Raw genomic sequence first — 11,743 nt, forward strand, 5'->3', positions numbered from 1 at the left:
TGAGACGAATGAATATTTGAAGATAATCAAGGATAGGAGGCTTTTAAAAATGACAAAGGAAACACTGCGCTATTCACCTTGGAGGATAGTATTATGAAGAACTCTGTGAGGTGGGATGACTGATGGTGGGGTTTCCGTTTTTATCGCAGCGCCCCGATTAGTCCTAACTTTTTTCTCTTTTTCGACGGAGACCTGCTCTAGAGACTGACCTCCAACCTCAAGTCCCTCTCCAATCCTTGACCCAACCGACCCGACCGATATATACTATCCTCTATCTCATATCCATCTCTCAAAAGAAAAATGTCCGGCCAGGGCGGCGATGCCATCCTCTTCGAGGAGGCCTTTGTCGTCAACGACTACGACCAATCCAAGTACGACCGTGTCGCCCGCATCCAGTGCAAGTCGACCGACGATCAGACGGCCATGACGCTCGACATTAACATCGAGCTCTTCCCCTGCTCCCCCGGAGAGACGATGCACGTCGTCCTAGCTACCACGCTCTCCCTCGACGGCTCCCAGGACGACGATAAGGGTTGGCGCGACGTCGGCAAGGGTGGTGACGCCCCGGCCACCATTGCCGATCTTTACGATTATGTCTGCTACGGCAAACTCTACAGGTTTGAGGAGACGTATGATGGAAGCACAATGTATGTTTCTTCAAGCCCTCTTGTCGTTGATCTCCCCCTCACGTCGCTGGGAACGTCATCATCACCACCACCTCCTCCTTCTGGAATACTGATGATGAAAAAAACAGAAACGCATACATCTCATTTGGCGGTCTCCTCATGTCCCTCGAGGGTCCTGTAGGCAAGCTGACGCCCCTGCGGGTGGACAATCTATACCTTTTGATCAAGAAATGATTCAAGAGTCCGCGATATACGAATTAAGAAGAAAAAAGTCATTATTTTCCCATATTAACGACCACGGCGTTTTCGTGTTTTGCACACGGGCATCTTTTTCTGTTCAGGAATTCGATACCTCTATTTTTTATAGCAACGGCCAAATGCTACCGGGATAGAGGTTATCCTAGCGCCGGATGTGCGGCCTTGGGCACACATCTAAGAGCAAACACTAGATAACATCACCTCCACGTGTTAGGTTATAACCTAGATAGATAATATCACAACAATCATCAATAGCGGCAAAGGCTCTTTCCAAGGAAGGGGCTAATGCTATAGTTGCAATCTAACGTTTATTATTATAAACAACGGAAAGCTATCAGTGAGACTAACAATTTCCGGAATAAAAGAAGCAATAGGTGATGTCAAAATACGAACAAGAGACGCAGAGAGATGGAGAGAGTCTATACTTTGATAAGATACTTGTCCCAGCGAGGACCAGGAAAGGGCATCTCACGATGGATCCTGCGCTGAATCTCCTTCAGATCCGGCTCATTCGCCTCGGTAAGGATGCCATGTCTGATGAAGAAGTCGATGATTATAAGCCCGCAGTCGTGCTTGTACTCCCCATTCGCCAGCTGGGCAGCCACCTGGTCGACGTCGTACAGCTTGAACTCCTGGACCTCGCCATCATTGGGATGGGGGACGATACCCTCGGGTAGCTCTAGGTCGTACAGCCACTGGCACTCTGGGTGCACGAAGCCGCCGTCTCCCATATACTCCTCGGTGGTGACATATGTGTATGTGACGACGTTGACGAGCTTAGCGCCCGACCGCACCAGGTCGGCGGGCAGACTGGCCTCTTCCTCTGCCTCGCGCACGATACAGTCGAGGGGCATCTCACCCGTACTCAGCCCGCCCGCGACGGTGTTGTCCAGCATGCCGGGGAAGGTGGACTTATTGGCCGCGCGGCGGGGCACCCAGACCTTGATGCCAAAGGGGGCTGTCTCGTCCCGCACGTACGCCGTCATGTGCACGCCGTATTGCATCGCCCCTATGATGCTAATGGCCACCCTCTCCATGCTGAACAGGAGGGAGCCGTCGCGGCCGTACACGGGCCACAGCTCGTTGCGCCACCCGCGCAGAAGCTTGAAGGTGTCGTTCTTGCGCAGGTGGTCCCACAGCTGGGCCAGCTTCGCCGTGCGCTCGGGCTCCGTGTCGACCCCCCGGAGGAGCTTCACAGTCCGGTCATCGGCGTTAAAGTCCACATCGCCGATGATGAAGTGCGGCACCTTGATCAGCTCGCGGAACACACGGTCGAGCATGTATCCGATGGGGTACGTGCCCTTGTCGTCTTCCCATAGGACAGTCCACAGGTCAGCCTTGGCCTCTTCGGTATAAGGAAAGCTGGATATATGGTCAGAGGCGGTCCCGGAGAGAGAGAGAGAGAGAGAGAGAGAGAGAGAGAGAGGTTGATGACCTACACATCCGCGTCCCCAATCGTGTCAATGTACCTCTTGCCCATGATGTGACGGAAGTTGAGAGGCAGAAATGTGTTTGTTATAAGAAGAAGAGTGGGGGGAGGGGAATATGATAGAAGAAGAAGATGTTGAAGGAGAATAAAAGTCGCAGTATCAAAGATGAGAAGAAATGAGCTGTATTAATAGACCTAGATTCAAGATATCAAAAGCGTGATGAAGCGACTTATAAGAGAGGAATGCAGCAATGACAAGTGACGACGGGTAGTCAATCGAGTTGCTCGGTAAGGCCAAATAAGGGAATGATGTGCCTGCCTGTACGAGTAGTTCGTGTGTCGCAATCGGGATCCCGTTTCATTTCACCAATTTCTGGTCACGTGCACTGCACTGCCCAACGTTTGGTTTCTGCTACCGGGCCATTGTATATGTACGCAACTTCCATACCTCATGTATCTCTTCTATTCTGGAAACGTCAACGGTCCTCCCACGACATGCTTTCCTGTTTCTTGAATTACCGGTCCACCAATTATAAAAATACCTCAACGAACAACGGGAAGTGTGGCGTGGTATGACGGCCATCGTTGGCCTGCCATTACGCACACGACAGACGGAATCATGGCAAGCCTACATATACCATGACTCTCTACGCCGTCTTATCATTCTATCACAAACGCGTCCCTACGCAACTTGTTGAAATGTCAGTTCGGACGCTCCATGCTCAGCTTGACCGAGATGATGCCGTTCATCAGTAGGAACCGGCTTCTATCCCCGCTGCGAGATAACAAGAGCTATGGTGAACGTGTAACTGTGTGGTTACGTGCGTGGCCAATGCGACTCTACCTTGCTTGAACTTTTTCTCTCTTTTCTCTCTTCATCAATTCCTTGTTGTCCCTCCTACATCGCGTTACTAGAGCATGCAAAAATCAACCTCGCGAGGAACTACATCAAGAAGCACAGCAGGCAGCTAGTTTCGGACATGGCACAGCTCGACAGCTCGAGAAGCGACCATACCACTCACTATAATTGATAGATTAATGTATAAGATGCCGTATTCCTAGCACTTGGTTAGGAGCTCTCTCTTCACAACTGTAGTGATATGTTCATGTTTTACGTGTCCCATCTTGCTCTCAGAAATGTCGACCGGATAATATAATTCACCAAATATAGACGGAGTAGAGTTGGGCTATTTTTATACATGCTTTTAGTGCGTAAATATCCGGGAATAAGTGCTGAAATCCTGCATACTGGACACGGGATGAATAACGTACTGACAGTCACCACATGTATACGATACCGTACTATGGATCCAGATGCTCCGCTACTGACCTGCTCTGGCCACTTGGTCAGAGAACATCTCTGATCGTTTGTCAACTCTTACGTGATAGATATTAGTTAAGTAGCCGTGGCTATGGTTGGAAAAAAAAGAAAACGGAGAGTAGCAAGCCGCAAACACAATACCTAGTGCTGGGTGTTGGATTAGATCAGACTCCGTGGGGGTGCAAGCCGTCCTCGAGTTATACGAGTTGCCGTAGTTGCTGTTATTCCCATCGTCGGCATGGCTCCCGCGAGACAACCTAGGGCTATCTTCAACACCGAGGTGTGAGGGGTCCTACTCTTCACGACGCCGTCCCATTCCGCGCTGGGTCCCCTCTTCTCCGACTCCCACGGCTACAGCATGGAGTGGAGACGTCAGAGCGTCACATCAAAGGGATTTCTATGACGTTGGGTCAGCTCTGAGCTACAGGGTAGACAGAGATGATGTCGTTTTATGTTGGCGAGGCCGTCAGGGCGTCAAACTGAGCAATGAGGCAGTCACAGTCGCAGGTGCTTATATTGGGAMCTGGTTCAATAGAAGCGTTGACTATTGTATTGATAGCTGGGGTGAAAAGAGTGTTCTAGCTAGAGGATTGGGTTGACTATATACTGGGTGATCATTGTGGCTGACAATGATCACATCTAAACAATTCGTGGTGATCGCAAATGATCGCAATGATCGCGCTGTGATCATTGGAAAAATGAATGATCGCTGGGGAAGTGATGTCGGGTGTAAGTGAGTGTGGTGGTGATGAGTAAGAAAATGTGGGGTACACGTAAAGGTCGCATAATGGGCCGTAACAATTTCATGCCGACTCGTCCTTGACATGCCAAGACTGCCGCACTCATTTACGAGACCGCTATGGATCCCCCCGCCACCCAGGCAGGATTCGAAGAAGAGGAAGACAGCCGATACGTGCCCCAGGAGAAGCAGGGGCCTCGGACTCCTCAATCTCAGCACACATGTACCAGTCCCTCATGGAGGAGGACGACTGCACAATGAAGGTTCAAGACCTATAGGTCCAGTTTCAAAAAAAGGGATACTCATCATTGCAAGCCCGGTGGCAGGGGTTGGATGTAAAGTATCCGGTATTCGGATGATCTGTGTATAAATGCTCCAAGTATTCATCTACCAGACCATAGGCGTTTTCCCTTTACGGTCTAATCTTGCCAGAAGAGGAATCAGCAACTGTGAGGTGTCAACATGAAAGCGACTTAAAGCTTCATAAGAAAGGGGTCGTCTATTAGGCGTCCTTCGCGGGCCAGCATGTATGGCGACCAATCTCAGTGGACGCTTACAAAGAACGCGATATTCAATGGCATCTGGGACATGAGTCGGTATCGGAAGAGGCAAAGGGTCGGCAGGTCATGGCCGCAGAATGAGGAGAAACTATAGAAAGGGGTATATCTGGCTCATCCGTCACGGAATGACGCAAGGCAAACATAATATCGGATGGAAAGCTCGGTTTTTATTAATCGTTATTGGGTCCTCCATGTTGTCGTCTCACGTTGGGCAGTCTAGTGATATTTCATCACGTATTGTAATTAAGCCGATGGGTTCCTGATACACTTTAAGCCATCTAATATCTTGCGATGAGACAAGGATGTGGTATGACTAAAGTCATTCTATAATGTGAAAAGAAACGAGCATAGAAATGAGGCGGCTGATGTTCCTAACCTGTTCTTCTATTAACGTGTTTTGTCCGTATCTGAACTTGCACTTTAAAATTGACCCTATAAGAAATAGGTAGAGAAAGCACACAAGTCTACGGCCACAGTGCACCACAGTGCAGCACGGTGTTGTCACTCTATGGCTATCGCTTCCCCTAGTAGGGGGAGGGTGGGGGGATAGCTGTGGCAATACTTGAGCCCAAGTGATACTATCCAAGTAATTTTCTCTACCCTAGACACGCGTACTTACTCTATTAGTTTATGACTAGTTCTGTTGACTAGTTCTGTAATACCTAGCTTCATCGACCCACCCACTGAAATTTCATTCTATGCCGTTCTACGTGCTTTTTTTTTTATTTTTATTTTTTATTTTTTATTTGTTTTTCTTGTCTCGTGTGTCATGACCTAGTTTTTTATTTTTCAATAATTTTTTTTCATGTTAAGACGTTCATCTCCTCGTCATCTCATCAATCCTAAAATCCACCTTTATACGTGTACTCTATCGTACGACGACGTATCACTTAATCTCATCTACTATTGAATCTGATACTACCCCTCTTAACCCTCTCTAACCATCTCTAACCCTGACTGAAAATACTATCACGACAATAATCAACTCATCATCACATTCACAGCAAACAAAAACAACCCATTCAGAGAGAGCTAGAGAAAATTCGGAGAGAGAAGGGAGAGAGAGGGAGAACCCGGTATAGACCCAATCCGCCCAAAATGTCCTTTGGCCTCGTTCCAACCGGCCACCCTTTAATCACCTCCCCCGCCTCAGCCCCATCACCGACATCCTTTCTGTACGCCCTCCCCATCACAAAACCTTTCAGCCACATCACCGTCTTCCTCCTTCCCAACGTGACTCTACCCCCCCAGACCGCGGCGGCCATCTACCTAGCCACCGCTGAGGGTGTGGCCTCCGGGAACCCGAATTTCCGTTTCCTGGGCGGCATAGGTCCGGGGAAGGAGAGTGCAATGTTCAAGATTGGCAGCGGCAGCGGCGACAACTCCGGCGGTGGTGGTTTGGTCATCGGTATCGAGGTCGAGCCGGAGGCTCAGGTTGCCCAGCAGCTTCAGCAGCTTGCTGCTACCAAACCCCTGACGGGGACGCCCTCCTCGAATCCTGGTGGTGCCGATACCCCTCCCACCGGCATCCTTGCCCAGCGCATCATCCAAAATGCCTTCAACTTCCTCGCTAGCTTCAGCGGTACTGCTGGTCCCGGTGGCATAGAGGTCGTTCCGCTCAAGGCCTTCGAGGACTGGTGGAGGAAGTTCGAGTCGAAAGTCCGCAATGATCCTAGCTTTCTGGAGAAGCAGAGTGACTGATCCTTTCTTACTCGAGGTGGGAAAGAGAGCATCAGAGAAGAAAAGGGTATATATATATATATACCCATTTGCCAGGGAAACAAACCTGTAATGATCATTTAGAGATGGACGTTGGTTATTTTAACCTTGATTTTTTTTCCTTTTGAAAACAGAGCAATGTTATCATGATATTTCTGCCAGCCACTAATCAAAGTCAAATATGAAAGCAACATGCGGTATACTACACGAACAAGAATTGTAGATATCAAAATACCACCGTATTGGATGGTAGAGACACACCCTTAAGCATGAGAAACTCCAGCTTGCCAGAAACAACCCGTATTTGTCGTCGGACCACATAGGCCTCGTCTATTTTATGAACCGAAAACGCCTCAGAAGCATATCTCGCCTCCCAGAGAAAAAAAAACAGGCAGGAGATATACAGCCTCAAAAAAGGGGGATACAAGTACTGTCCCGAGAGAAGAGGACGGAAGAGAGGACATTCGCATTGTATGTACCGCATTGTACACAAATACGACATTCGTCCAGTGGTCCTTTATGTCCGAGTCATCAAACCTAGCGAACTCTTTGTCGCTGAGGACTGCCTGTTCTGCTTCGGTGACCCACCCCGTGCAGTCGCTCGCGGCTCTCGGTCCGCACCGCCAGCCCGTTCCTGTCCAGGCAGGACGGCGGCCGAAGATCGTCGGCGAACCGCTCGGCATTCAGCTTGGGCGTCGTCAGACCAGATGACTGGCCCTTACGCGAGCTCTCGCTGCTGTCCGACTGTGGGCCATCATCGGAGACGGCGCCGAGTTCAAACTCAGCCGCGTCGCCTTCCTCCATGACCCGCTCGTAGTTGTGCGGGCCACCGCCAAACAGCTTGCTTGCCGCAATGGCAAGCGGCCCCGTGGATTTACGGTTGGACCGCGACTTGCGACGGCGTCCAAAGCTCATCAGTCGCCTCCTGTACTCCGGGCGGCGGAGGAACCAGCCGGCAACGAAAAGGATGACGAGCACCAGGACGATGGCGCCTGAGGAGCGACTCGAATGATATGCGAGATAGCCTTCGTCCTCATCGTTGGCCGTGTCGTCGTCTGTCACGGGGAAGAGGGGTATCGAGCCTGGCGTCTCAAAGTCGTCTGGCGTCCCCGACGGGACGTTGGTTCCGAACCCAACAGGCAGGGCCATGCTTTCGCCGGGAACCTGGCCGGCCGCGTAGAGGAGCATCTTGCCCAGTGTCCAGCTGAGCTCGACACCGTCAATCTTGTCCACTGGCTGGAAGTGGCTGCCGGGTCCCATCACGTCGTCTTCTTCCTGCGTGAGGTTGGAGCTAGGTGCTTCGATACCCACTCTGGGGATGCCGATGCCGTCGTAGAGCATGTTGATGAGCCACGATGCCTTGAAGCACGCCTCGCGCGCATTCTCCACCTTCTCCTCCGATGTCTTGCGCTTCGTCTTCGTCACCTCGCTGGCAATGTCAACCCACTCGCGGCTGCAAAACTCGTTGACCTTCTCCTGGTACGTTGCGAAGTCGTACGCTTGGTCCTTGTCTCCGAACACGCTGTGCGTCGTGTGCCAGTATTCCGACACGCCGACGAAGCGGTTGACGTTGAAGTCGATGGCCGGCACATGCTGTCCGTTGATCAGGCACGGGTCGTCCTCGCAGGGCGCATCTTTCTTAAGCAGCGGGTACGTCAAACGTAGGCACTCATCAAACTGACCTGTGCCTGTTAGCAGCGGGGGCTCAGGACTCTTGACCGAGTCTGTGGCGGTTCCGTCTGTCGTTGTCTGCAGGCCTCGGGGCATGCAAGGGTCGGGGATCTCGGAGGCTTCGTCGCCGTATTGCTCGAGTAGGTGTTCAAGGTAGCGCTCCCTGGCCTGGTTTGCTCCAAACCCGAGCCAGGTGGTGGTGAAGACCTTGTATTCCGCCGATGTTCCGTCGAGGTGGCGCATGCGAACCAACTTGAGGTCATCGGCGTGCTTCTCGGCCTCGGTCGCGTTGGGGGCGAATGCGATTTGGGCCGACGCGCCACCCATGTCGAGAAAGCCGTAGGTATGGGGGTGGCTCTGCCCAGCACCGGTACCCTCTGTCTGGGGGTGGTCAAAGCCTCCGAGCATATAGTTGGCCGCGATCCAGCCGTAGAGGCCCTCTGTCTCGCCAGGGATGACCTGGACGTGCTGCTTACAGTCAGGGAGGTCAAAGTCCGTTTCAGTCTGTAGCCAGGAGCAGATATCTCCCAGCAGTCGCGTCTGCTCGAACTTGGGGAGCATGCGGACGCCGGCCGTCGCCAGGAGGAAAATTGGTGTCTCGGCAATCTTGTAGTCGGGGATCTCGTTGGTGGCCACCTTGATAAGCTGCTTGAGGTGCTTTTTGCCGACGGCTTTCGGATCGTCGGCAAAGGTCGAGATGCCCGGGTGGATCTTCTTGCTCTCTTTGAGCTTCAGCTTCGGCAGACTACGAAGTTCGTCGGGCAGGGCATCCTTTCCCGCTCGCGCCGGGTTCTTCCATTTGTAGACGTATACGCGGGTTCCCGAGGAACCGGCGTCGAGGATGACGCCATATTGTGCTGCATTCATTGCCGACGGTCAGCGTCATTGGATCGAACAGGGAAGGGAGGGGAGGCAGTCGCATGTTGGCAGGAGTCATGAGAATGACGGCGTAGAAGGGGCGAAGGGGGAGCGATTTCCAGGTCAGAGACGTACAGTTTTTGCCCATTTGCTCGCGCGCACCGCCCGTGGAGCGCTTGTCTCTGTGCGAAGCCGTTGACGGAAAGGCGTCCGTTATCGTTTTCTCGATCGATGCGAGGAGTATCGTGAGTTCGACGGACGATGTGTCCTTCTTTGCTCGTGGGCGAGACGTAGGAAGAGGGCGATCGTGAGGACGGAGCGAGCCGTTAGATGGACCTTTTTTTTTGGGTTCAGGAGTCGACAGTCTGGAGCTGAGATGGCAGGAGAGCAAAGAATGTTAAAAGTTAAATGGGGGACGTTGGAGACGTGGCTGATGCCGAGGGTTGTCGTCGCACGGCGTAGTAGATTGAATCCAGGGGGGAAGAATAATAAGAAAGTTGGCACTAGAAGGAAGATAAAATCTTTTGATATTGATAAGAGAGTAGCGAAGAAGGCGAAAGAGAGGGAAAGAATTCAGGAAAAATGTAAATGTCCAAGAATGGTCAAAATGAAAGTGAGGGTACGGGAATGCTTGGATGGAGATGGGGGTGGCGATGGGATGTTTCGCACCGAATGCGGCATGCTGGAGAGTGAGCCAGAAATAATGGTAAGAACATAATACAAAAATAGAGAGCCAGGAAGCAAAGTACGGAGTACCTACCTGTACGAATACTACTCTGTGGTGTTACAGAGGGAAAGAGCGGCTCATTTTGTGTTACTTTCTCTCGTAATGGTAGATAAAACATCCAACAAGGGCGATCAATATGCGCAATCTGATTGGATTACACGAATGGGAGCGAGAAGCCGCCAATCCTATCAGCCTCTTGGATACCAGACCCACCAGACCCGTAATACTTACGTCACACTAAACCATTTACGGTCAAAACTATCCAGCTGCTCGTGTCAGTGTCCCAAAGGGGGGGGGGGGGAGGCACGCCTCAATGCTGCCACTGACGCTGCATTTATTCAATTCTATCGACATGTGGGACGCGCAGTAATATCGAATATGGAGTGCCTATGTCGTAGTAATACTGCGTTGGCATAGGTATTCTTTTATATGTTGCCTGTTTTTTGGTCCATGCTACATATGTTTCTGTTACACAAAGATTTGCTTTTGAATCCAAGGGGACACCACCACACCAATATGATCCTTAATGTAGTCCCTTCATAATGTTCGATAGTGGCATTGCCAGTCTAGTGTATTGCTAGCCTAGTGGCCTGACAGTATCTCGTAGTAAGTATATGTGTCCTGTTAAATTTACTTGTCACCTGTTGCGTCTTTGGTCTTCGTTTGATAATGCGACTCCGTATTCCCCCCTAGGCTCGCATCATCCCTCCCTGTTCCTTATCTCCCATCCCCCCCCCTCAACGTCATGAACCCAGCAGTAATATTTATCGCTCGTAAATCATACCATATATAACACAAACGTCGTCACGGAAAGGAATAAGCACGGCCATCTTTCATTGATCTCCCTCCTTTCCCGTGGCCGTTGTCGTGCCCGCAATCAGTGCCCTGAGCGGCGAAGCTCTCCTCCCGACATATGCCTTGGTCATCCGGGCCAGCTCCTTTCCTTGTTTCGTATGCAAGTGACGACGCATCTTCCAGCGGCGGGGCACGTCTGCGCCACCATCACCACCACCACCACTGCCGCTGTCTTGCGATGACAGGACTTGCACGCCTTGCTTCTCTGACACTGCCAGGTAGTAATTCCCTTCTCTGATGACCGATGACCCGAATGACGGAGATGTTGATATTCTGGTGTTGCTTGTCCCTGAGTCTGTATCCGAAACCTGCATCTGTGCCTGCTGTTCATGTGTTGTCTGAGCTAGTGGTAATAGTGCACCACTGCCCGTGCTTCTGGGCAGAGTGGCTGTTGTGTGCTGTTGCTGCTGAGGCGGATGTTGCTTCTCGTCGTGGTGTTTGTCGTCATCGTCGTCGTACCGGGACGTTTCTTTATCTAATTCCTTGTCGAACCGTAAGGGGTGTGATTCAAGAGCCTCGTGATGGCGGCCGAGCTTTTTTGGATCCAGGATCTGTTTCATCCTCCCCATCGTTTCTATGTTTGCTGTTGTTCCTGTTGGTGGGGGATGGGGCAGCTCCGCCACCAGCTTCATCAGGTTATCGTCCTCATGCCTCCCTGTTTCAAACTGCATGACCGATGGCGTCCCGTTCAGACTGCCTAGACTGCCACCCTTGTTGTACGCGTAGTATATGCCACTCCTTTTGCTGAGGTCTCGCCTCTCTATTGCTGACTGCACCCGTGGCCTCAGCCTTGGGGCGTTCGTTGCTTCTTGTGAGTCGCTGCGGGATTCTTTGCTCGAGTTGCTGGTGACGATGTCTAGTGCAGGTTTGAGTGATTCAGGGTCTGTCGTGGGAAGGTCGACTGGATGCAATCCTGCTGCCGCGAGGAGTTCGTGTATATTTCTCGATGCTCGCCCCTTTGACCACCTCCCTGGACTCAT

At 51.5% G+C, this 11,743-nt stretch overlaps 4 protein-coding genes across 4 annotated transcripts; 2 read left to right on the plus strand and 2 right to left on the minus strand.

Moving 5' to 3' along the window:
- Positions 1 to 300: 300 nt before the first annotated feature.
- On the plus strand, positions 301 to 860 carry GMORB2_4186 (DNA-directed RNA polymerases I, II, and III subunit RPABC3; the record flags this gene model as incomplete). The annotated part of the gene is made up of 2 exons (XM_035466161.1): positions 301 to 647; positions 755 to 860. The coding sequence occupies 2 exons, from the start codon at positions 301 to 303 to the stop codon at positions 858 to 860; spliced, it is 453 nt and encodes a 150-aa protein (XP_035323998.1).
- A 443-nt stretch (positions 861 to 1,303) lies between these two features.
- On the minus strand, positions 1,304 to 2,364 carry GMORB2_4187 (NUDIX domain; the record flags this gene model as incomplete). Its single annotated transcript, XM_035466162.1, has 2 exons — positions 1,304 to 2,246; positions 2,354 to 2,364. 2 exons carry the CDS (start codon positions 2,362 to 2,364, stop codon positions 1,304 to 1,306), a joined length of 954 nt encoding a protein of 317 aa, XP_035323999.1.
- Positions 2,365 to 6,031: 3,667 nt separating this feature from the next.
- On the plus strand, positions 6,032 to 6,634 carry GMORB2_4188 (Protein of unknown function (DUF775); the record flags this gene model as incomplete). Its single annotated transcript, XM_035466163.1, has 1 exon — positions 6,032 to 6,634. One exon carries the CDS (start codon positions 6,032 to 6,034, stop codon positions 6,632 to 6,634), a length of 603 nt encoding a protein of 200 aa, XP_035324000.1.
- A 555-nt stretch (positions 6,635 to 7,189) lies between these two features.
- On the minus strand, positions 7,190 to 9,190 carry GMORB2_4189 (Golgi nucleoside diphosphatase; the record flags this gene model as incomplete). Its single annotated transcript, XM_035466164.1, has 1 exon — positions 7,190 to 9,190. The coding sequence occupies one exon, from the start codon at positions 9,188 to 9,190 to the stop codon at positions 7,190 to 7,192; it is 2,001 nt and encodes a 666-aa protein (XP_035324001.1).
- Positions 9,191 to 11,743: the final 2,553 nt, after the last annotated feature.

This window comes from Geosmithia morbida, assembly GCF_012550715.1.
Source record: "Geosmithia morbida isolate 1262 chromosome Unknown scaffold_2, whole genome shotgun sequence".
NCBI classification, from domain to species: Eukaryota; Fungi; Ascomycota; class Sordariomycetes; order Hypocreales; family Bionectriaceae; genus Geosmithia; species Geosmithia morbida.